Raw genomic sequence first — 25,645 nt, forward strand, 5'->3', positions numbered from 1 at the left:
TTCCTTCTGTACCATATTTTTTAGTGTTTTTATTATGAAAGGATTTTGTATTATATCAAGTGCCTTTTCTGCATACTGACATGATCATACAATTTTTTTCTTTTATAAATGTGGTATATCAGATCTGTTGATTTGCATATGTTGAACCATCCTTGCATCTCTGGAATAAATCCCACTTGATCATAGTGTATGGTCCTTTTAATCTGCTGTTGAATTCAGTTTGCTAATGTTTTGTACCTGTATTCATCAGGGATTATGATCTGTTTTCTTGTAGTGTCCGTATTTGGCTTTGGTATCAGAGTAATGCTGGTCTCAAAGTAAATTTGGAAGTATCCCCTCATCTTTAATTTTTTGGATGATTTTTAGAAGGATTGGCATTAATTCCTCTTTAGTTGTTTCATAGATTCACCAGTGAAACCATCTGTTCCTGGACTTTTCTTTGTTGGAAGGTTTTGGATTACATTGTCAGTCTCCTTTTTGTTACTGCTCTATGAAGATTTTCTTTGTCCTCATGAGTCAGTTTTAGTAGGTTTTATGTTTTTAGGAATTAATCAATTTATTCTCAGTTGTCCAATTTGTTGGTGTGTTATTGTTCATAGCAGTCTCTTCTGACTCTTTGTGTTTCTGTGGTAACAGTTACAATGTCTCCTCTTTAATTCTGTTTTGTTTATCTTGTCAGAAAATCAGCTGTTAGTTTTATTGCTTTTTTCTATATTTCTGTTCTCTATTTCATATATCTCTGTTGTAGTTTTTCTTTTTTTAGTTCCTTAAGGTGTAACGTGAGGTTGTTTATTTGAGGTCTTTTTTGTTTCTTAATGTAGGCATTTATCAGTATAAACTTCCTTCTTAAAACTGCTTTTGCAGCATCCCTAAGTTTTGATACATTGTGCTTCCGTTTTCATTTGTTTCAAGATATTTCTTGATTTCCCTTTTGATTTCCTCTTTGACCCATTGGTTGTTCAGGAGCATGTTGTTTAATCTGCATATATTTTGCATTTTCTTCATGTGGTTTTTTTATAGTTTCCTGTCATTATGGTAGGAAAAAATACTTGGTGTGATTTCAGTCCTTTTAAATTTGCTAAGACATGTTTTATGCCCTATCATGTGCTCTCTCCTGGAGAATCTTTTATGTACACTTGAGAAGAAATGTGTATTATTTCCTTACTGATTTTCTGTCTGCATGATCAAACTGTTGTTGAAAGTGGGGTATTGAAGTCCCCTACTTTATTTCATTGCTCTCTCTTCTCCCTCCAGATTTGTTAATAATCATTTAATACATTTAGGAGCTACAATATATGGTACATATATGTTTATAGTTGTTATATCCTCCTGATATATTCATCCCTTTATCATTTCATAATGACCTTCTTTGTCTCGTTAGTTTTTGATTAGAAGGTATTTCGTCTGACATAAGGATGGCTACCCCAGTTCTCTTTTGTTTTCCATTTGTATGCAGTATCTTTTTCGTCTCATCACTTTCAGCCTGTCCATGTCCTTGAAGCTTAAGTGAGTCTTTATAGACTCACATAGAGTTGGGTTTTGTTCTTCTATCTATTCAGCTACTCTGTGTCTTTTGATTGGAGAAATAAAACCATTTACATTTAGAGTAAATGTTGATAGGTAAGGACTTACTATTGCCACTTTGTTAATTAATTAATTAATTGTTTTGTAGTTCTGTAGTTTCTTTCTTCTGTTGGTTTCTTTGTGACTTGATTTTTTTATAGTAGTATGCTTTGATTCCCTTCTCTTTATAGTTTGTCTGTTATAGGTTTTTGCTCTTTGGTTATCATGAGGCTTTTGTAACACATCTTAGTCTTAAAACTATTTTAAGCTAACAACAACTTAACTTCAATTACATAAGAAAGTTCAATGCATTTATGTGACCTCCATAATTTATTTTGATGTCCCAGTATACATCTCTTTATATTGTGTATCCATTAACATAATATTGTAGATGTAGTTATTTTTAACCCTTGTCTCTTAGCCTGTATGATAGAGTTCAAAGTGATTTACACACCACCACTACAGGATTTTTATTTTTTTAAGGTGTAACTGATGTTTAATATTATATTACTTTCATGTGCACAACATAATGTTTGATATTTTTATGTATTACAAACTGATCACCTCAGTAGACATATTAACATTGATCACCATACATAATTACAAATTTTTTATGTGTGTGATGAGAACTTTTAAGATTTGTTCTCTTAGAGACTTTCAAATAAGCAGTACAGTATTACTAACTATAGTCACCATGCTGTACCTTACATCCCCATGACTCACTTATTTTATAACTGAAAGCTTGTACTCTGACACCTTTCACTCATTTCACCTACTCCCCCACTTTTGGTGTTAAATCCAAAAAATCATTGCCAAGAGTGATGTCATGGAGCTTACCACCTATGTTTGCTACATGATAAGAATTTTAATGTTTCTGGTCTTACATTCAAGTCGTAACTCAAAATAGATCAAATTTTGTGTGTGGTGTAAGATAGTGGTCCAGTTTGCCCAGTACCACTTATTGAAGAGACTGGCCTTTCTCCATTGTATATCATGGCTCTTGTGTTGTAAATTAATTGACCATTTAAGTGTACGTTTATCTCTGGGCTCTCTGTTTTGTTCCTTTGATCTGTGTGACTGTTCTTAGGTCAATACCATACTGTTTTGATTACTATAGTTTGCTAATATAGTTTGAAATCAGGAGGTGTGCTACCTCCAGCTTTGTTCTTTTTTTCTCAAGATCATTTTGGCTATTCGTTCGGGGTCCTTTGTGGAGCCGTACAGTATCAGAGCCAGTGTCCTAGGATCTGGTGCATACAGAACTACCACAGTAGTCCTGAGGTGCAGGTGTGGCACTGATGTCTGTGGTATACATACGTACAGCTCTTCCACGGACCTGGGACCTGAGTTTCAGGGGCTCCCCATAGTGGCTCACGGGTGTGGGGGTGTGTGACAGTGGCACAGGCCCTGGGATGGCAAGCTGTGGTGGTGGCTTGGGCCCAGGCTGTAGTAGCAGCATAGACTGGGGATGGTGGGTCAGAGTCTCACTTTTGGCCCCACACGGCAGTCATTAGGCGGTAGCAGCAGCACATCTGCAGTGCTGATCTGTTAAAGCTGAGCATCAGGAGCGGGGCTCAGGGCATTGCAGCCTGGTCTTAGCACTGATGTGTCAGAGCCTCAACCTGGGAGGCAGGAGGCAGGGCTCAGTGATGGTAGCATCCTTGAGGATGATGGGTCAGAGCTATAACCTGGTATCCAGTAGGCGGGGCCCAGGGCAGCAGACACTGTGCTGGTAATGGTGGGACAAAGCCACTACCCTGAAACCATGGCTGAGGCCCAGAGCTCCAGTCCTGTGTATGGTGAGGTGCTGAGGCGCACCTCATTCCAGAGAGCAGGGTACAGCAGAGACTGGGGTCCCTGAGGGCAGGTCTCCTGCAGCCACAGCTCTAGCCTCTGGGAGTAGATGCAGGGGCTGGGGAGCATTGTGGGCAGCTCCGTCAGCTGGGAGCGATGTTGGTAGGAGACCACTGCAGCAAAGGCTGCACATGTCCCCAGTGGAGAGGCCTGCAGGGGTTCTCCTTTTCCCCCTGTGGTGAACTTCCTCTGAGGCTGTCCCTCCTGGTGCCAGGCTGCTCTTGACTGAGTAATGGCTTGACTCGGGTAGTACACTTCCTGTACCGTCCTGTGCAGCTATCCTTGATTTATTTTGGAGCTCCGCAGGGTTTTTTGCTGCTTCTTTGTAGCCCAGTACTTTCCCTGGGCTGTTTTCTTCAGTTTGTGCTGTTTGTTTATTGTTTTTGTTGGCTTCTTGTGTGGGAGGCATGAGTTGGGGTCTCCTAGCCCTCCATCTTGCTGACGTCACTCCCCAGAACATTTCTGTGTAATTGACTGTGCCAGAAGAAAATACAGAAGAAGGATAAGAAAAATCATCTTTAGGATTCTCTTTTGAGCCTGAGCTTAGCTTCTCTACCACACTAACAAAGGTTGTCTTAAAAGTTCACATATATGTCACTGTAATGTCAACTCTGTCATTGTTAGCTAGGTTATTTTAATCGTCTTTGCATTTATGTACTTCGATAATTGTTATGACTAAATGCACTGGCTTTTCTGGTATAACTTTAAAACCAAGCCATGCCTTATGTTCCATTGTAAATTACCAGGAAGGAACCTACGTTGCTGGGTTAATCCTTATCAACTCCTGAATGGACTCAGTTGTCTTTATAAATACACTTTCTTCTGTCTTGAAATTTTTAACTCTTGGAGACCTACTCTTTCCGTCTCTGAAAATTTCAGTCATACAAATTCTAGGAATCTTAGTAACCATATAACTTTAGTTACTTTTCAGTCTATAAATCTGTTTTCTTATATATCAGATGATAATATAACCACCTGTTTCTTGAGAGTCCTTATGAAGATTAAATGAATAGCACTGTAGAAAGCACCTGCCCAGTCCTTAACACATAGTAGGTACTTTATAAATGTGAGTTCCTCTCTCTCTACACCTCAAGTTAATTGGTGCTGGTATTGGTGAGTTGACATTCAGTTAGCTTCTTCCACTATGCCTTTTCCCTAACTTAAGAAAAATAAATGTTGCTTTCTTCTTGGAATTAATAATCTTTTAAACTTCCAGTAACATTTCATTCCAGTAACATTTCATTCCAGTAACATTTCATTCTAAGTCTTTAGAAGTAAAAGTAATTTACTTCTTTATATTTTCCCACCACTGAATGAAATTCGTCTTATAGTAAGCTAACAACTTCAGCTGGAATCATTGGGATATGTAGCACATTGAACTATGTCATGGAGGGTGACAAATACAGTCATTCTCTTACCAATATGAACCCTCTGATGGAAGAGATAGGGAATAAATCATTTCTATTCCTAAATGCTTTTAATATATTTTGAGTTAGGATCAAACTTAATCGAGTGCAGTTTTTGGAAACTGTAGCAAGTTAAAATGAAAATAAGATTGATATAAATAATATAAGATTAAAAGAAATGTGATCACAGTGAACTGAGATTAGCTAGAGAGCTATCATGAAGACCTGAGGAGGTACGATCACATTGGCAAATGGAAGCACAAAGAACAGAAAATGATACCTATGAACACGAGGTAGGAGATAGAAATTTATATACAAGGAATAGCCAGCAAAGTGTTTGACTTGAATGGAAAGACAGGACACAAGAAAAATAATTATGTAGCATTTACTAAAGAGAAGTGATGCTTAGAGGCAAGTGGTTATTGGAATGATCAAGGAAATTAACGGTCAAGGCTTGGATTTATATTTTAAAGAAATATATTTCAGAGAATGAGTCAGGCGATTTCCTGTGGCATACCCTCCTCTTAAGGATTTATGTAAAGTATTTGGTTTTTTTCCCCTGCCGTCTCTCACCCTGCTTCTAGATGTTTGCCTTTTCTATACCTCATATCCCAGGGGGGAGTGGTCGTGAAGTGGTATACGCATACATATGTAAATGCCTGCTCTGTTTCAAGATATGTTAGGTGACATGTTTCTACCCATATTGATCGTAATTACTGTATGAGAGGAGGATTCCTTCTAGAGTGGAATACATTATAGGATGAGGTATGTAAGATGGCATGGATAAACTGGGTATCTTTCCGGAGTTTCCAGTCAGGTCTTTATAGTGCTGCTTAATTTTGATTTGAAATGATTGTCCAAGGTATCAAGCATACTCTTACCCCAGTGTAACCACTACAGACCATTCTCAAACCAAACGTATGGCTTTTCTGTAATCTGCCTTTTTGGATCCCTCTGCATTAGTTTCCTTAGTGAGAGTTTTAGAACTGAAATTGAAATTGGAAGTGAATGAGTTTCTTGAGAAAGGAAATGTACAAGGAGAGTATCAGAATATCTTAGGAGATAATAACTGTGAAGGAACAAAGGCATAGAGAAACGCCTTCAGAGCAAGAAGGAGTGTTCACAGCCATAGGAGACGGACTTGAAGAGCCTGATGTTATCTAGAAGGCCAGTTTGAAACAATTCCGTCAGGAATACAAAGGTACTAAAACTAAGCTTTAGTATCTTATAGTCACAATTAGTAGATTTGTTTGCTTTTTGCAATTTCAGTTTTTTAAAATCATTAATGAGGTAGTAGGCTCCATTTTGTCTACTAAATTACAAGGAAAATTAGACTATCTTATTGGCGATGTTAAAACATAATTTGTGATCAGTGGCAGTTTTTCAGAATTGAGTCCTGAGCAATACATATGAAAATAAATTTGCTGTGTTTTTACTAGAGAGAGAAAATTATTGATTAAATAAATTAGTTTTCATCTATATAGTTTTATGTGTGACAACTTAGCAGGACTATAATCTGAATTGTTAAGAAGCAAACAAAACTTGTTCGGTCATCTCAGAAAAGCTATCTCTTTCTGTCTATGACTTACGGAGAAAATAAACTCCACTTTCTCATTTGAATATCAGTTTATGGTTTAGCTATAGACAGTCCACTCTAGGAAGCTGAAAGATTAAAAATAGAAAATTCTTCATTTTTAGTCACAAACTAATCGGCTAATTTACTGATTTGATTCACCCTTCCCCCAACATAGCACACTTTTATTTCAAGATCTGAACAGATCTGGCTTTCTCAGAAACTATATTAACAGTACTTACAAGTTTCTGGGTAGTTCCAGTTTCCGTTTAGCAGAGGCTGGTGTGGTGACAGTTGCCCTCTGTCCCCCTCTTTAGAATATTTGTAGAAAACCTGACCTAGAGGGAAGCTAAAGAAAAGAGGATTCAGGCTCTGGTACCCGTGGGTACTTCGGTGTCTGTCTCACTCTCCCACCTCACCCTCGCTCCCACCCCTGGTGTCTGCACGTGCCTGTCAGGTAGGTGGACCTGTAATCAGCACTGTTAGCGCCTGCTTTAGGCATATTATGAATTAAATGCACTTGCAGGCTAATCACCACTTACAGCATTGCCTCCGTGAGACTGTATTTTCAGTGTTCTAAACAGGTGACTTATAAATCAGGTTTAGGTTTCAAAAGACCATTAGTAACTGAGGACCTGTCTAAGAATAGTAATAATCATGATGGCTGGCCTTTGCATGAAACATCACAGTTTATAAAGCAGTTTACCTGCATGGTCTCATTAAAACCTTACCATAAACCTAGGAGATAAGCAGGGATGACCAGCACCATTTTGTCCTTAAGAAGAACCAACCTTGTGAGGGTTTAGGTCACTTCTTCAGAGCTGCATGCCTAGTTGTGAGAACTGAGGCCAGATTCGAGGTGTTCTTCCAGAAGGTCGAGCAGTCTTTCCCCCTCTCCACTACCAGTACCTTTTTAAAAGGCTGAGGTCATAAAGAGCTGTGTTTTAACCTCTTTGTCTACTTTTAACTATTTTTAATTTATTGGAATAAGGATATGATATTGACTGTCATTCCCACTGAGTAGTTAGTCTCTACTTCAGAGTCTTTAGGATCTAAGGAGCTCAATAATTATTTTGACGCCAAGCATACATATAAAATAAGTTCAAAAATATATTTTTAGCTGTTAGTTTCTCCTTTGTTAATACTTCCAGAATTTTAATTTCAAGCAGGACCTTGACATACTATCTCTAATTACGTGGTCCCTTTACTGAAGAATCCCAAATTCAGAAATGGAAATGAACACTAGTGTGTGTGCTCAGATCCTAAAGAGAATCAGGTACTGGCCCTATATACAGTGTTACATGTGGGCTTTAGAGAAAGTCCATAGTTTTGTTTCCTGGGGATTTGGGTTGGGGGGTGGCGTTTGTTCTTATGTTTTGTTTTGTTTCGTTTTGTTTTTTACATCTCCTTTGTGGGGGAAAGTTTGGATGTTTGGTTTGTATTCAGATACATGTTTTATAGTCATTTTTAAAAACAACAATAAAAGAGTAGGGACAGAGGTGATTGAGCAATGTGATCAAAGATACTGGTCAAGAGAGGGATTTTGGAGTGCCTCCAGGTTCCAGAAAACGGCTTTCTAAAATGCTAAAAGCACTCCAGTGGGTATCAGACAACCTGGATTTAAATCCCACCTCTGTAAACTCAGCTATGTGATGTTGGGCAAGTTCCTTAACCTCAGTTTCCTCAGCTGTAAGGCCTTTGTATCTACTTTACATCATTATTCAGGTACTCAATAAGTTGACCATACTGTTATTTAAAAAAGAAAAAAATCCAAAACTGTGTAGCATAGAGCTTATTCAGTGATCTCCAAAGAACTGAATTCTACACAGATGATATTTGAAATTTTTAGCATCACCCGTAATGGGGTTTGTTTTGTTTTCTTCTCTCTCTCTCTCCCTCTTATTCTCTTTCTTCACCCCGCCCTGTTGTAGACTTCACCAACCCTGTTTGGACAAGGGATATATATTTTGATTTTAAAGAGCCCTTGTATTCTTTTTAGGTTGCTAAAATATATTGATAGCATCTTTTGTCTGAATGATTTCAATGTGGTACATTTTTTGAATCTTTAAGAATAATTTTACTTGTTGTAGATAGTTTAGTATACACCCACCCTTAGACATTATCTAGAAGTTGCCTTTTGTTTAATTCTGTCTTTTCTCTTCCTTTTAAATCACGTTGTCTTCTCTCTACCTTTGCGTCCCTTCCGTCGCTGCCATTCACCTTGCTGTACCGTTCTCATCACTGTTTCCTGCTGCCCCAGCCATAGTTTGTTTGTATCCTGTGCACCGTGTGTGGTTTGGTTTGCAACTTTCCATCACATAATTGAAGTGGTTCTGCAGGACAGGCCATAAAGCAGCTACTCATTTCTTTGTAAACTTCCTAGGTACAATTCACAGAGCTGTTTTTGGTTGAACCATGGTGCCTGAAATCTGAAGTTAGGATTCGCTTGAATAATTGAATGTAACAAATGTTATTGAGCAGCTACTTGTGTCAAGCTCGGTGCTCGGCCCCCAGGTCATGGCCTCCCTGCTGTCCGTGGCCTCCGTTTACGGGGCCAGAGGCGCGAAGCAGCAGGGAGACCAGGGCAAGCGCGACTACGAAAATGCCCTAACCTTGCCTCTGGGCAAAAGCCACATACTTTTTTTCACTAAGAGTTCTATTAAATTGTAGGGATATGTTATTAAATCGTCAATAATAATAGCTAGGTAAAGTATGATACAACATTGAGTAAAAATAAACTAATTTGTTAATTTTTTACTAAAACCCACAGCATTTAAATTCTCCTCAACTTGATCTTGATTGTCTCCTCTGTTCCTAAGAAACTGTACTCTTTCTCACCTACAGGGGTTTGAAAACGTTACGGTCCCCAGTGCTGGGCCCCCACCTCCTCTCACGCTGTTTCTCGCCCCGCTGTGGCCTCCTGACCCCGGCTCTCTCCCGCAGCTCTCCCTTCAGCTGGTGCCTCTGCTAGGAGGCCTGCCGAGCTCCCCCCCACAACCCGTCTTTCCAAACGGGAATCACGATGGGTCCTTCCTTCTCCTTCGAGGCCAGCTGACTCCTTCACCATTCTGAACGGGTCCCCCTACCCAGCAAATTGCTAACTCACGTCACCGTGGCGCCCCTACCCAGCGCTGCTCTGCGCAGAGTTCCTCTTCCCGAGCTCTAGGAGCTGGGCGCTTCTTGCCATCTGTTTACTGGGTTTTAAAGAAACAAAAAAAACCCTCTTTTTAAAATTTATAAACGAACAGCTTTTTTCCTCCTTTTCAAATGTCTTAAACACAGTTTAACTGTATGTGAATATTGACACCGTAGTCGCGTACCGTCACAGCCTTGGGCATTGCCCCCTTGTCCTCCCCGCCCATCCTCCCCATTCTTCTGAGCTTGAAAGCCTGTACCAGTCCATTTTATATTCATGTGGTTAAATTACCGATGCATTCAAGTTCTACTTTTTCCTTTGGTGCTTCTTAGGTTGGCTTGAGCAATCAACAAATTGTATGCTCAGATTTCCTCTGCTGTTGGTATTGAGGTCTTCTTATCATTGTGTCTCTGTTTCCATATTCTCTGAGGAACCAGCTGACTAAATACTAGGTGGCGTGAGTTTCGATCTGCTTAGACTTAAGGCTGCTTTTTCTAAAGAATTTGTCTTGACAGGTATGATTATTAAAGAATAAAGTAATTTCAAAATCAGTGTTTTAAAAAGGTAACTAATTCCAAATCTCCTCTTCTAATCTTGGGTGTATTAAAAGTCTTTGAGGTATTGAAAAAAACGATTCTGCAGTCTCCAGTTATAAAATACTGTATGTACAAAAACTAGAGTCACTGGCTTGGTGTAGTCATTGCTGTACTCCAGAATGTCCGTGTTTACAAGTTGTAAATCTCTTAGGCCCCTTAAAAATGTGTCAGAATGTTTAAGCTTGAGGTTAATCATGTTTGAGTTAGGAGGTCATTGTGTTGTTTCCCTAGTTGCTGTCTGTGTCTGTGTACAGCCCATTAGCCCTTTCTGGGGATGGGAGCCGAGTCTCGGGTTACATACAGTAAGAAGAGATAAGGCTGCCTACCATTCAGAGCTTCAGAGGAATATTGTAATACACACTGCTTCTGTCAAGTGGATACCCATGATAGCCCATAAACATAGCAACCTATCCAGATAACTGTTCCTGACTGCCAGTAGCCAGATAACGCCTGTTTTACATTTGGAAACGCTAAGCTTTCAGCTGTGACCTAACTAAGCAAAACGAGTGATTTTCTACCTTTCAGACTCATCAAACTTAGGCTTTTACAAAGCTTGAATATTTTTCACAGGTGCCTTCAAGTTGTTTTATTCTCTATACCTTCAGTTATTGGTAACTTGACAAACTGGAATTATTCTAAATGTTCACTTTCTAAAATTATATTTAGGATAATTTTTAATTATCCTACATGATTCTTAGCCTCTTAGTCAAAGCCAATCTGTCTTCACATGGGTAAGCATGTGCTTATGAGGTTTAAGAAAAGACTTTAAAAAAAATCTTAACTTTATTTCCTTGCTGATGGTACACACGATGTGTGCAGAAAGAGCCACTCCACTTTGTTCTGTAGTTTGATTTATAGAAGCGGGGCTTTCGGGCATCTTGTCCTGCAGGACAAGGTTTTTTTTTTTTTCCCCCTTAATTATCCTAATCCCTGAAACGGTTATTGTGTTGGAAGTTGATTTATAGCTGAGACAGTCTTCAGGAAAGAATAAAGGGGTGGAGGAAGTCGGGCCATTGTACATTTAAGGGAATCAACAAGTCGCTTGTTTATAAGTACTGTGATTTCAAACTGCCCTACAAGCTTTTTGTGTGTGTCACGTCCTATTGCATCATCTGAGTTCGGGCCATTTACCAATGCTATTTCCTCATCGAGCCCAAGGAAAGGAATATTTTCCATAAACTACTCGGCATCAACATTTGATTCTACTCTGCGTTCCAACTTTGAATTTTTTTCGCTATTAAATCTATGGCTTTTATTTAAATCAGGTCTGTTGATGTAAGTCAAGAGATATCTTTTCTTGATCGTATATTGTCAGAGATCTAAATAACAGTGGATCATGAACATTCTTGCAAGAAGCTAAAATAACATTGCGACAAAAGAATTTACTGATAAAGGTTTATTTTAATTGGATAACTTAAAAACTTAAGTAGAAAAAAACTTGTATCATTTAAATTTGTAAGCCTGTTTAAGAAGTAATTTGGCTTTCAGGTTTCCTTGGAGTTCTCAGGGAGAAGTCATGTGGTTCATTTTTGTATTAGGAAACTAACCTTGAAAATAAATCTTTGCCTATGTGCCCAAGAAAACTAAGAGAGTACCTAATAATGTGCCCAAAGTAAACTTAATATGCTGTTTCTTAATTCTTTGTATCCCTCTTATGTGCTTCTTTGCTGGAGTCTGTCTGAGCAGCAATAATAGCATTTCTTGAAGTAAACTTAATCCAAATTGCTTCTGTAATTCTTTTCCAGATAATGGATTCATACCTGATTCACTTCTAGAAGATGTGATGAAAGCATTGGACCTTGTTTCAGATCCTGAATAGTAAGCTACATACGAAGTATTATTTAACCAACTCTGATTCTGTTAAATGTAAAACATTATACACACATTATTGCCTCTTTTTTAAAAATCTAAGCGTTTATGCATATATAAAGCATAGCACTTTATATTAAGCAACGATTTAGGAAGCAGTCAGACCAATCAGTATTATAGCAGAGACTTGACTTACTTAAAATGAGCTTCCTTTTCCACTCTGCACTTATGGTCTAGTTTTTTTAAAAGGGTCCTAAAAATATAAATGCCTTCTTCCATATTAAATATGTTTTTTCTCACTGTGAAACTTCTTCCATATTTTGAAATTTTGTGCATGTCTTTAGTACCTTCAGTGAAAGTAGCGACAGTTACGTAGAATGTCTATATTGCTAGTCATCCTGCTTAAATAACCAGCAGGCCTCTGACATTCAGTCTTAAAGACCCTGAACATTCTAAATGATCTGAAACCTTTGTAAGTGGCCCCAGTATGTTACAGAGTATAATTTTCAGTATTGCCTAACATTAATATCAGTCATTGTCTTTGTTAATAATGTACATTACTACATCTATAACTTCTTCCATAAATTTGGGATCTTTATTATCCATGGGAAAATATTTCTCTGGTTAAGTGGATAGATCTTTTGATCAAATATGGTAATCAAATATATAATATATTGATCAAATATAGGTGATTTAAAAATCACATTTGATCTACACTGTTTTCCTTTTTCTGCACAGTTGTTGTTTTGTTTCTTCCCCCTTCTGAAAATGCATCTGACAATGAACAAACTTTAGCTTACACACATTTAAGGAAAGGATTCAGCAAAAGCAGCATAAAACATATTGGTACACAGTTTTTAGAACTTGATCCTGTTCTGTTTTAAAATAGTTAGGGTGTATTTTCTTCGAAAGTATGAAATACATATAAACATTTGCAAACTAATCACATCTGAATTAATATGTCTCAATGTCAGTACCTAGCACTGTGATGTTACCCTTACTTAGTAGACATAATTGTTGATTCCAACTTAAAGAGGAGAAATTCAGAGACAGTTGAACTAGTCCAATAAATGATATAATAGTAACTACCATATTTCTTAACTGATTTCCAAGTGGAGACCTTGTTTACATTGCTCTAATATGCAAAAGGGAATTGAACTGAGGTAATTTTGGTTACTAACAATTCTTAAGATGGAAAGGAGGAAAAAGGCAAAGTTGGTTTTTTGTTTCAGATTCTTAATGTAGATGCCTATACGTCATCTACTTAATTTTCCTTGTTTCATCAGAATACATAACACACCCTGAATTTTAAAGTTAGCACAGTAGAGTCAAATTGTTTTTCTAGAAGTAGCTGAAAGATTGCACTGAGTTATTTATTCGGTCCTTTGGTCTAGTCACATTTATAATATGTGATGGCCCATAAACAGGGCCTTATTATCAAGGACTAATAAATTATATTAAATATAATATGACCTTGCCTTTCTCTGTTTCATGTCATAACCTCCTGGCATTACTCAGACCCATTAAAGTGTCATATCCTTTGCATGTTGTACAGTTGACCCTTGAACAACACAGGGGTTAGGGGCACTGACCCCCGCGCAGATGAAAATGCATGTGTAACTTTTGACTCCCCCAAAACTTAACTACTAATAGCCTACTGTTGACTGGAAACCTTACCAGTAACATAAACAGTCTATTAACATATATTTTGTATGTTATATATATTATATTACTGTATTCTTAAAGTAAGCTAAAGAAAAGAAAATGTTATTAGGAAAATCATTAAGGAAGAGAATTTATTTATGGTACATGTATTTATTGAAAAAAAATCCACATATACATGGACCTGTGCAGTTCAAACCCATGTTATTCAAGGGTCAACTGTATAAGAAGTTGTATTTAACCTGACACTTATAGTTTGAAAGATAACATGGAGAATGAAAATTTTCTGAAAAGACCATTTTCATTTTTAAAACTCTCTTCAAACTGCAGTCCACTTTTCCCTGCCTTCTTTCTAGTCACGCATAATACCTTTCAGCAGCCTCGGCTACACCTGATCGTTACACCTACACTTTACTCTTTGAGAATGATCTTACCTTTTTTAACCTTCAGTTTACACTGTCTAAGAATTTTAAGCCTCCACCTCATTTGGTTCTTGAAAGTAAGCTTTTTCGGAGATGTTTTTGATTATCTGATGTACCACTGCTTTTCATGCTGTTTCTTTTTCTCTTTGGGCTTAAAAAAAAAAAAGTTTATTTTAAGTTAAATGCCTCTTTTGATAGTTAAATTCAGGCATAGCTATGAAGCAAAGAGACTGTGCCTTTGGGAGGTTAAAAGCCTGTTTTTACAAGCCTGGGTTTTTAAGTTACTTTACCTAATAAGGAACAATATTCCAAAGTCATCATCATAATTTAAATTCTAAATAGTAACAGATTACTCTGGTTTAAAAATAACCGAGTTTTGGCAAATTAGATGTCATCCTGTGTATTTGTCAGTAAGGGTCTAAAAAGAACAGCTGTCAGGATTTTTGGCAGTCAAATGTGTTACAGTACTAGTAATTTAATCATGAAAGAAGAAAAATAAGCTTTTTTTTTTCCCATTGGTATCCACTGTTTTTCTTTTTTCTCTCCCCGTAGTATAAATCTCATGAAGAATAAATTAGATCCAGAAGGATTAGGAATCATATTATTGGGTCCATTTCTTCAAGAATTTTTTCCTGATCAGGTAACATAGCTGAAGAAATATATTTATTGTTTTGTTCTATTGGGAGGATCATATTATGATTGTTTCAGCATTTTTTTCTACTAGTTAAAAATGTTCTAACATGCAGATATTAGACTAATAAAGCACTATTATCATGTAAATACTTTCCCAACAGAGAGGATAGAAGAGTTGTGTGTTCCCATACAGCAACGCAAAACTTTGATTGGGGGACGGGTGGTGGAAGAGAGTATATACACCAATATAGACACATTGATATTGTTTTTCTAAAGGAAGATTCAAATTCAGAAGTTTGTGGAGTAAAGAGAGAAAGATTCTCTTAAACCACTCCCACCCCCATTTTCCTTCTCTCGGGTAACTGCTGTTAATTGATTGGTATGTATCTTTTTAGAACTTTCTAAATACTAGCAAAGAAGGTAAAGGAGCCTGTATGTAGTGCGAACTGCTACCAGTGCTAAGTTTGAGAAGAATTTTAGTTGAGTAAAAGGAAAGCCTTGGGCTTCCCTGGTGGCACAGTGGTTGAGAATCCGCCTGCCGATGCAGGGGACACGGGTTCGTGCCCCGGTCTGGGAAGATCCCACGTGCCGCGGAGCAGCTGGGCCAGTGAGCCATGGCCGCTGAGCCTGCGCGTCTGGAGCCTGTGCTCCGCAACGGGAGAGGCCACAACAGTGAGAGGCCTGCGTAATGCAAAAAAAAAAAAAAAAAAAAAGGAAAGCCTTTTACTGGAGTGGAGCTGTGCTGCTTCATGCTGGGACATGCCTTCCACTGGCTGTGACAGGAGCTGAGTTAAAAGGTTCTATCTTTACCCGTCTCAGTATGCTCAAGTTATGTCTGTGTCATTGGCTAATTCTACAGCCTGCACCTGGCTTGTCTTCCTATCTGAGTGCAGGGTTTTACCACTCACCCAAATTATTTAGACAGGTGTATTGTGATCATTTCATCAGATACCAGCATGGTTTATGGTAAGACTAGCAGGCGCAGCTACCATTTATTGAGCATGTACTATGCACCCAGGCACGATGTGCCGTACAAATTAGGTATTATTTTTCCCCCATTTTGTCAATGAGGAAACGGAGGATTAGAGAACTTAGGAAAATGGTTTAACGTCATACTGCTAGCACGAGGCCAATTCAGGATCCAGTGTAGGTTATCTAAGCAAAGAGACAAAGTACTTTAACCACTGTTTTACACTACCTTTCGTTGCTATTTATTTTGTATCAGTTGTTAGTTTCTAGAACTGGAGATATAAATTGTATTCAATTGTAGTAAAATATTTATGTTGTAAGTTAAAGTATATTAACTAACTCTGCAAATCAACAGCCAGATTATCTAAGTGACTAATTGCACTGACTCATGTATACAATTAAGATGATTGAATAAATTCTAGATTTTTCTGTTTTGTAAAGCATTTGAAGGGGATACAGAAAATTGAGAGCTTAGATTTTAGACATGAAAAGTTGAAAACAGTTAAAAATGTAAACAGTCTTTCAGAATAACAACTGAAGAGATAATGCAGAATAGTATATGATTCACAAATTAATTGAGACAATTGTTAGAAAGACCCCAAAGTAATAAGGAACCCAAATAGTGTATTTAAGGCAAACTTTACAAAGTAAGATTTGAACCGGATCTTGAAAAATGAGAAAAGAGTTTAAAAAATCACAAATGTGCAAAGAGCCAACAACCAAAGGTCTCTTCATGGGAAGATGAGGAATATGCTTGTCTCCAACAGAATTCAGGAAGGTGAGTGGTTGGAGATAAGACTGGAAGGGTAGGTTAGGTCCTGTAGTTTAGGATTCTTGGTTGCAAATCCCAGCCTGAACTGCCTGACGTGGGCCGGAAAGATAGGAAATGGGAGGAGTAGCTCAGAGCCACGGGAGGACAGAGGAAGCAGCGCCTGGAAGGAGCCTCATCCCCACCTCATCCCTTCTCGTTGGAAAGGAGCTTCTTCTCTTGGTTCCAACTAGAAAAATTCCAAGGAGGGACACTGGCCCAACTTTTGTCACAATCAGATATGACCAGGAAGATCCTTAAGGGGGATGGGCACGGGGACACTCAGCCCTAGGCACTAAAGGGAATCACTGGGAGTCAGGCACCTGACCGTTAACGGCCTTCAAGGCTACGTTTAGAGAGGTGCACTTGAGCTTTAGCGAACTGAGAACCAAAGTTAGAACAGTGGGAATGACATGATCACTTTCTCTGGAAGTTAGGATAATGATTGATTCAGTTTCCTTTCTCTATTGAATGTTGTTTAAGTCTCTAAGCACTATGTTTCCTTTTCACAGTTAAAGTTCACAATATTCAGAAGATATTTATGGGGATGGAAACCCCCAATTTGATACTATGGATGGAATTGGAAGGATTGGTGCATATGTTTGTAATCTGAGTGAAAGTGGTATCACTGCTTTTCTGTATTTATTGAGAGGAACAAATTATTTATAAGCAGAAAAAAAGCAGAGATACATTTTAGGAAGTTTTTTTGCATTTTAGAACTGTGTCCTTTTTTAAAAAAAATTACAGTAATGCATGCACGTATTTAAAAATATAAACTGTAGAAGAGCTTATAATAAAAATCAGCACTGCCCCAATTTCCACTCTCTTCCCCAGAAGCAAATTTCAGCCTTTAGGTTTTATGGTAGTTAACTGCATAAGTCTAAGTATCTTGCTTTGTCAGATGATTCTGTAATCAAAGGATGTGGAATTAAGAAACTTCCATTTTACTTTCAATTGCTTATTAGAAATTGCCTGATATAAAGATTTAAAGTTTTAATTGTTCTTTGTTTTTAACAGGGTTCCAGTGGTCCAGAGTCTTTTACTGTCTACCACTACAACGGACTGAAGCAATCAAATTACAATGAAAAGGTATGATAACTCACGTTGTAATTTGTCTTCACCTGGCTTGATAAAATATAGGAGTATATAACAATGTTTGATTCCCATAAACTTGCCACCTAAGGAAGGAGATTGCTAGGAGTCTCTTTACTATCAGAGCATATTTTAGACCTGGACTCAGTGAGATCTTCATTGGAATTTTGGAGCAGTAGTGTCACTGGGACAAGGTAACTCCATCTACATACATGTTGTTACCCTTGGGTGTTGTAGATATTACTAAATCAAGTTTAGTGTGCTGAAAGTTACTGATCCGTTTAAATGGAGAAAGAAGGGGTAAGAGTGAGATTTTTGATTTAGAAAAATATTTTAAAGGATTTAAATTAATATTCATAACACCACCTAGCATTTATTGAGCATTTCCCTGGAATTGTCTTAAGCACTTCGTTTTATGTGAAGTTTAACACCATCCCATGAAGTAAGTAGTGCCTGTATATCCCCCTTTTACAGTGGAGGAAACTGACGCATGGGAGAGGTAAGCAGCTTGCTGCGGTCAGGCAGCCGGGAAACGGCGGTGCTGGGACGGGAGCCGAGGGCGTCCCCCTCAGAGCCCACGCGCGGCTCACCCACTGTGCTTTGCTCCATGGACAAAGGCACATCAGTGCTTCACATCCAGATATACTCACTGGCTTTAAATCAAAACTTTGGTCTCGCCAATTCACCCTCTTTGATTAATGAGCTTTGTCTACACGTAAGATATAACTCCTATGTCTGCATTTATGCCAGTAACGGTCACAGTAGATATAGCTAATATTAGAAGGAATAAAGCCTAACATGCCTTTTGTGTATGTGGGGGGAAATACGGAAGTTTAAGTTATTCCTTTATTTTACTATAACTTTTAAATCTCAGAAAGCAGAAACCAAACAAAAAAAAACAAGTATTTATACAAATAAAATAATAAACTATAAAACTGTACTAAGGGAGTAAAGGAAGACTTGAACAAATGATGACAGAAAGTGTGATAATTGAGCACGCTGTGTCCCAGATAGCGGGGCGACTCCCGGCAGCGTCAACAGACTCACCCCTCACAGCTGGGAGCTCCCACTGGCTTTTGAGTTGGAAGGTGCCATAGAGACAGTTGGTGCTGAACCCCTATTTTACTTCCCTCATGAATGGCCTCCAGTCTCTTGAAATACTGTGGTAGGGGTGTCTTCTTCCAGTGCCAGCAACTGGCCCCATTGTCCTGAAGCAAGTGGTTCCGTTTTAAATGATTAACATCTGTATTAGAGTATAATTGCTTTACAGTGTTAGTTGCTGCTGTATAACAAAGTGAATTAGCTCTACGTATACATATATCCCCATATCCCCTCCCTCTTGCGTCTCCCTCCCACCCTCCCTATCCCACCCCCTAGGTGGTCACAGAGCACCTGAGCTGATCTCCCTGTGCTATGCTGCTGCTTCCCACTAGCCATCTATTTTACATTTGGTGGCTAACATGCCTCTTTAATTTGAAATACCCATACTGGTTTCAGATGTATCTAAATTGAGGATGGCTAGAGAAAATAGATCATAATGTATATTAGATGCATAATTTCAGTTAGAGCAAATCTAAACCTGTGACTAAAATTTACTTTTCATAATATAAATTAGAACTTTTATTACATTAGGTTTGAAGATCTTTTTCATAGTAAAATGATTTACTGATATCTATAGCAAAATATAAATTGTCAATAAGCAAACTTGTATGCTCTGTTCTCATATGTGTAAATGAGTGTTTCCTCTAGATTTTGAAGTTTTATGTAGCCTTGTAATAGAAGGTACTTTATAGTCACTACTTAGTTACTTGCCTACACAATCCCTGCAAGGTAGGTCAGTCAAATATTATCCGTATTTTACAGATGAGGCCTCTGAGACAGGCGGATTAAGTGACTCACTCAGGGTCACAGAGCAAGTCATTGTCAGAGCAGGGATTGGAACTGAGTTCCTGATTCCCAATCGTGTCCTTGGTCTGCTTGACCACGCTACCTGTATATAGTAAGTTTTCAAGTCGTGCTCATGACAAGCGTCTGACATACTAACAAAGAGGTCAGAAATCAAAGATGAACTATTAACATGACAGTAGTACGTAAGCAATCTTAACACGAAGCATGTATGCCATTAAGTTGCAGAGGTATACCATAAAGTTACTCAGGAGCTAGAAATCTGGTAGATCACAGAGTAAGGTACTATTAAAAATATCTGAGGAAACAGACAACAGAAGGCTGGCCAAGCGGAAGGGAATGTGACCCACCAGGGGGCACAGGCCAGGGAGGCCACACCGGCAGGTCGGGGTACTCCATCCAAGCAGGTCTGCTCTAACACCATGAGCAAGGGATGTTCTTCGTGGACAATTTTTCAGAAAAAAGTTTTGCTTTGGAGAGCTGAAAAGCATGACTTACAGTTTTAATAGTAAATTTATTCCACCAAAACTGGAAAGTAGTACAGTAACCAAAGTAAAGATGCAAAAAAGTAAAAGTATTTGTTAAAGTATGTCTTCAGAGCCTCCTAAGAAAGGAGATTTATGAAACCATTCTATTACTGGCCTAGTAATAGAAAATATTCCCATATTTAATGTTTTTTAAGGAGACTCCAACTTAAGCTAATCAGGTTGTTTCTCTTGGCTCCTTGGTCAAATAGTTTATAGCTTTTATCTTGGAAGAATGCAATTACAATCATGTGTATCAGCCACTGAGTGTAAAAATCATTACACATACTTTGGAAGAGGGCACTCGTCTGTATCTGTTCCTTTTAAATTATCAGTTAGAATTTCTCTTGTTACAAAACGAAATTCATGACTGAATGCTTTAATGTATACAGTGGGTGCTTATAATGAGTTAGGGCTTTAGCTAGTATGTTACTTCACAGATGACTTCTAAAAGTTGTTCAAAGAAATCAGAATAAAACTTTTCTGATATCCACCTGCCAGTGTATCTTTTTAATAGTCATTGCCATTATTACATATAGAGATTTTTGTTTCTGACCTGACGTTCTTTAATTTTTTTTTCTCCATGATTTTTCATGCAGAACAAAGTACATTCATGAACAGCATTTCAGAAGTATTTAGTACAGTAATAGAAAATTTCATTGACAAACATCCAGTTTGCTTGCAGCTCTGGAAATTCAACATTTAAATTGAAAGTAGAAAATAAAGTCCTTCTCAGAATATATAGCTGAGTGCCTCCATATTAAAGCAATAGGAGCTATGTAAATGTTGTTATATAAAGAAAATTGTAAATTTATTCAAGGGGTATATATTATTGGAAGAATGATTTTTCTTTAATCAGAAATAGTATGTTCTTGGGATTTGCATATGCTTCTTATAAATCATGATCTTATAATCTAAATTCAGCTTGTTTCACCATCTCGTTTCCAGATTTATTTTCACATTAATCAGGAAGCAGATATTCTAGCTTATAATTTCTATCAAAATAAAATTAGATATGAAGTTCCATATGAAACGGTACACAGTGCCCTGTTTGCTAGCCTATGAAAAGTGCTGTATCCCTCACAAGACTTTGCTAAGAATATTGATTGCTTGACCTTGGTGGCTTTATTTTGTTCAACAGGTAATGTATGTGGAAGGAACCGCAGTTGTTATGGGTTTTGAAGATCCCATGCTACAGACAGATGACACCCCTATTAAACGCTGTCTCCAAACCAAATGGCCATACATTGAATTACTCTGGACCACAGATCGGTCTCCTTCACTAAACTGATTTGCCGAAGTATTTATAAGGAAGATTGTAATAGCAGGTGTTGAAAGAGGGATGAAAGACTGGCGATTGGCTCAATTAAGCTATACACTGGTATCATTGATTAACTGTAGATAACAATTGAAAACACATTTTCAGTGTTTAAGATATGTTTAAATTATTTGTTTTAAAGCTTTAAGTTAAAGGTTACCCTGTTTAAACTCTTTATGTGAAATTTACTAGCAAAACTAAGCTGTAATCAAAGTTTATCACTGTTGCAGTCAGATAATTTGGTCATTTATCAAACATCATATTATAACGTTTTTATATTGAGTATCAAAGTTACTATTTATAAACTTCTACTTTGGGGTTTTATTTCATTCAGGCACAGTTTATTGTTTAAATGATTCTGGCATGCAATATATCAGCCTCCAAGCTGAAATGCAAAAGAGTTTATCTTTGTTATTTTCTAAAATCTGGTTTCCATTAGAAACATTGATTGATAAATAACAAATTGTCAACCTGGACCTTTGACAATTGGCTTAGCTCTGGCATGTTTATAAAAAGTAGAAGCTATAAGGGAACATTACCATTTATTCACAGACATATAGAGGAAAGAGAATCTGATAGTCTTAAGACTGTCAGCTTTCACTGTATTGCCAAATACACTTTTCCAAATTTGTCCCAACAGCCCTGTAAGCCAGCTTTCTTGTATATTTTAAATGTGATAAATGCATGAGAACATCTGTTATTACATTAGTATATTGCATTATTTATTACAATCCTAGTGGATGGCCTAAATAAACACTTTTTTTCTTCAACCATATCCTTGATTTTTCACATTCATGGCTCAAAATAAATACTTTTAAATGATCCTGCCCAGTAACCCTGAGAGCACAGCATAGAACAGACGCCTACCGGATGCACACGACCCCTTGACAGGGACACCAAACCTTATGCTTACCTAGGACTTCTGTAAGTCAGACAGCCAGGAGCACCAGAACCTGACGGGCAGCTGTCTGCATCAGTGGACAAAGTTGCAGAAGCCCCATCCTGTTCATCTCTGAGAGAGATTTACTATATGTTGATAGGTTTGTTGCCCAGCAATTTGAAATGTGAATAGCCAGAAAATACTTTCTTTCCTTCACTTGAGAAGCCAACAAGATATCCTCTTATGAATTTCAGAACTGAACTTTACCTTCAGCAGTATAGTTGAATATGTATTTCCTCTATAAGTCTCTTGGGGGTTTTATTTATATTTTTATAGACATTAACAATTACAATGATTAGATTTTAGCATAAGAAAACACAAAATTCTATATATAACAAACAACTTTTGGTAGCACTGTGTTCAGGAGTGTGATACTAGCTACTACAGTTACAGCTGTAAAATGTATTTTTGGTACATCATCTTACCTATTACCAAATGGCTGTAAAACACATACTAGAATTAATTTCTAACTCTGGTCCTATATTCCATAAGGATTATGAAAAAGCATAGATTCTTCTCAAACGCTGCACCTACAATATAGTCATTTCTCCTTACAGTTGCTTCATGACAAACCATCCCAAAATTCCACAACATAATCATTTTACAAAGCCTGTGGCTCACGAGTTTGAACAGAATACAGTGGGCATGGCTTATCTGCCTCTCAATCTGGAGGCCCAGCTGGGAAACTGTAGGTTTCTTAACTCACACGACTGGCATGACTGGGACCTTAGCTTGATCTAACTGACAACTGTCAAACACGACATCAAACAAACAACTGCAGATACGTTTTCTTTTCATGTCCAAGTGGGACACTTACCAAAACAAACTATATGCTGGGCCATAAAACAAACTTAGAAAATCCCCAAAAGTCTGGAAATTAAGCAGCACACTTCTGAATAACCCAAGGGTCAAAGTGGAATTGGCAGTGGGAATTAGAACATATTTTTTACTGAATGATAATGAAAATAGTACATAGTAAAAATTGTGGAATGTAAATAAAGCAGTGCTTAACTGCTTAACTTTAAATAAATACAGTAGAAAAATAGAAAGTTTAGAAATTAGAAAAATAAGCTTTCATCTCAAAAACAAGAAACTGAAAGTAAAGTAAATGAGATAAAGAGATACTGACATGCAAAACAAATTTGGACTTTACACACCATGTGTAAAAGTTAACTTAAAATTATCAGAGATCTAATTGTAAGAGCTAAAACTATAAAAGAAAAAACAATCCTTATCACAATGGGTTAGACGGTGGTTTCTTAGAGTACCAAAAACACAACAGCAGCAGCAAAGATAAATTGAACTTCATCAAGATTAAAACCTTTGTGTATCAAAGGACACCATCAAGAAGGTGAGATGACAACCCACAGAATGGGAGAAAATACTTGAAAACCATACCTCATAAGGAATTTGTATCCAGAATATATAAAGAAATCTTATATAACACATAAATTAAAAATATTTTTAAATGGGCAAATAATTTGAAGAGATATATCTCCAAACATGATATACAAATGGCCAGTAAACACACAAAAACATGCTTAACAAAATTAGTCATTAGGGAAATTAAAATAAAAACCATGAGAAACCACTTCACCTACCCTAGGATGTCTAAAATCAGAAAGCTAGATAGTAACAAGTGTTGGCAAAGATGTGGAGGAAATGGAAATCTTAAATTGTTGGTGGGGATATAAAATAGTGAAGTCACTTTAGAAAAACAGTAGTGCAGTTCTTCAGAAAGTTAAATCAAGGGTGAGCATATGACCCAGCATTTCCACTCCTAGGTATACACTCAAGAGAAGCAAAACATATATACACACAAAATTTTTTCTTTAAATATTTATAGTGCTGTTATTCATCCTAGCCAAAAATGGAAATGACCTAAATGTCCATTAACCAATGGGTGGATAAATAAATGTAGTATATACATACAATGAAAAATTATTTGAAAATTAAGAAGAATTACTGATATGTGCAACCACACAGATGAACTTGGAACACACACTAAGAGAAAGAAGCCCGTTGCAAAAGACCACACATTATGATTCCATTTATGTGAAATGTCCAGAATAGGCAAACCATAGAGACAGAAAAGGGATTAGCAGTCACAAGAGCCTAGGATGGGGACAGAGAGGAGGAACACAATTGGGAAATAACTGCCAATGTATAGGGGTTTCTTTTGGAGTGATAGGAATGTTCTAGAATAGATAGTGATAATGGTTACACAACAGAATATATTAAAAACCACTGAATTGTAAGAATAAAGGATAAAACGTGAAACCCACGAAATAGCAGATATGTAATATGAAAAACGTCAGTAACACCAGAAGTTAGTTCTCAGGGGGAGGAGGGAAACTAATAAAAAAGAATAAAAACACCTAACAAAACTGATCAAGAACAAAATGAGAAAAATTACTAACACCAAAAAAGAAAAGGGAAACATTGCTTTAAATTCTCCAGGTATTAAAAAGACTGGAGTTAAGAGTACATTCAAACTTAAGTTGTTATTATCTTAAGAGACTTATAAATTTAAACCTCATGGTAACAACAAAGCAAAAACCTGTAATAGATAGATACACAAAAGATAAAGAGAAAGGAATCTAGGCATATCACTACAGAAGATCATCAAAACACAAATGAAGAGATCAAGAGAAGAAGAAAAAAAATGAATTACAAAACAGCCAGAGAACAATTAACAAAATGGCAGTAAGTACATACCTATCAATAATTACCTAAAAACTAAATGGACTAAGTTCTCCAGAATACATATCATGGCTGAATAGGTTTAAAAACAAACAGAAAACAAGACCCACCTATACGCTGCCTGCAACAGACTCACTTCAGTTGTAAGGACACACTCAAAAGTGAAGGGATGTAAAATGATATTCTGCACAAATGGAAAACAAAAAAAAGCCTGGGATAACTAAACATTAATCAGGTAAAACTGGCTTCCAGACAAAGACTGTAATAAGAGACAAAAGGTAATTATAAAATGATAAGTCAATCCAACAAGAGGATATAACGTGTAAATTACACACAGCATAGGAGCACCTAAATATATAAAGCAAAATATTAACAGCCCTAAAGGGAGAAGTAGACATCAGTATAACAATAGTAGGGGACTTTAATAATCCACTTTCATAAACGGATACAACATCCAGACATAAAGTCAAAAAGGAAACACTGGACTTAAACTGCATGTTAGACCAGATGGACTTAACATATACAGAACATTCCATCCAAAAGCAACAGGATACACATTTTTCTCAAGCTAACATGAAACATTTTCCAGGGTATATGATGTTAGGCCACAAAACAAGTCAACAAATTTAAGAAGACTGAAATCATCTCGAACATTGTTTCTGACCACAGTGGTATGAAACTAGAAATTACAAGAAGAAAACTGGAAAATTCACAAATATGTGGATATTAAAC

The 25,645-nt window shown here is 37.2% G+C and overlaps 1 protein-coding gene across 2 annotated transcripts in view; it reads left to right on the top strand.

The window, feature by feature from the left end:
• The window catches only part of MINDY3 (MINDY lysine 48 deubiquitinase 3), a gene marked incomplete at both ends in the record, with an annotated part of 96,085 nt that extends 74,842 nt beyond the window's left edge, over window positions 1-21,243 (top strand). Inside the window, 4 exons of one of the 2 annotated variants that reach the window (XM_079698901.1) lie at window positions 11,874-11,946; window positions 14,574-14,661; window positions 17,449-17,520; window positions 21,094-21,243. In XM_079698901.1, coding sequence (XP_079555027.1) covers window positions 11,874-11,946; window positions 14,574-14,661; window positions 17,449-17,520; window positions 21,094-21,243 — 383 coding nt within the window. The remainder of the gene's footprint in view (window positions 1-11,873; window positions 11,947-14,573; window positions 14,662-17,448; window positions 17,521-21,093) is intronic. The other variant, XM_079698902.1, reaches the window with a different exon arrangement.
• Window positions 21,244-25,645: the final 4,402 nt, after the last annotated feature.

This window comes from Hyperoodon ampullatus, assembly GCF_949752795.1.
Source record: "Hyperoodon ampullatus genome assembly, chromosome: 3".
Taxonomy (NCBI): Eukaryota; Metazoa; Chordata; class Mammalia; order Artiodactyla; family Ziphiidae; genus Hyperoodon; species Hyperoodon ampullatus.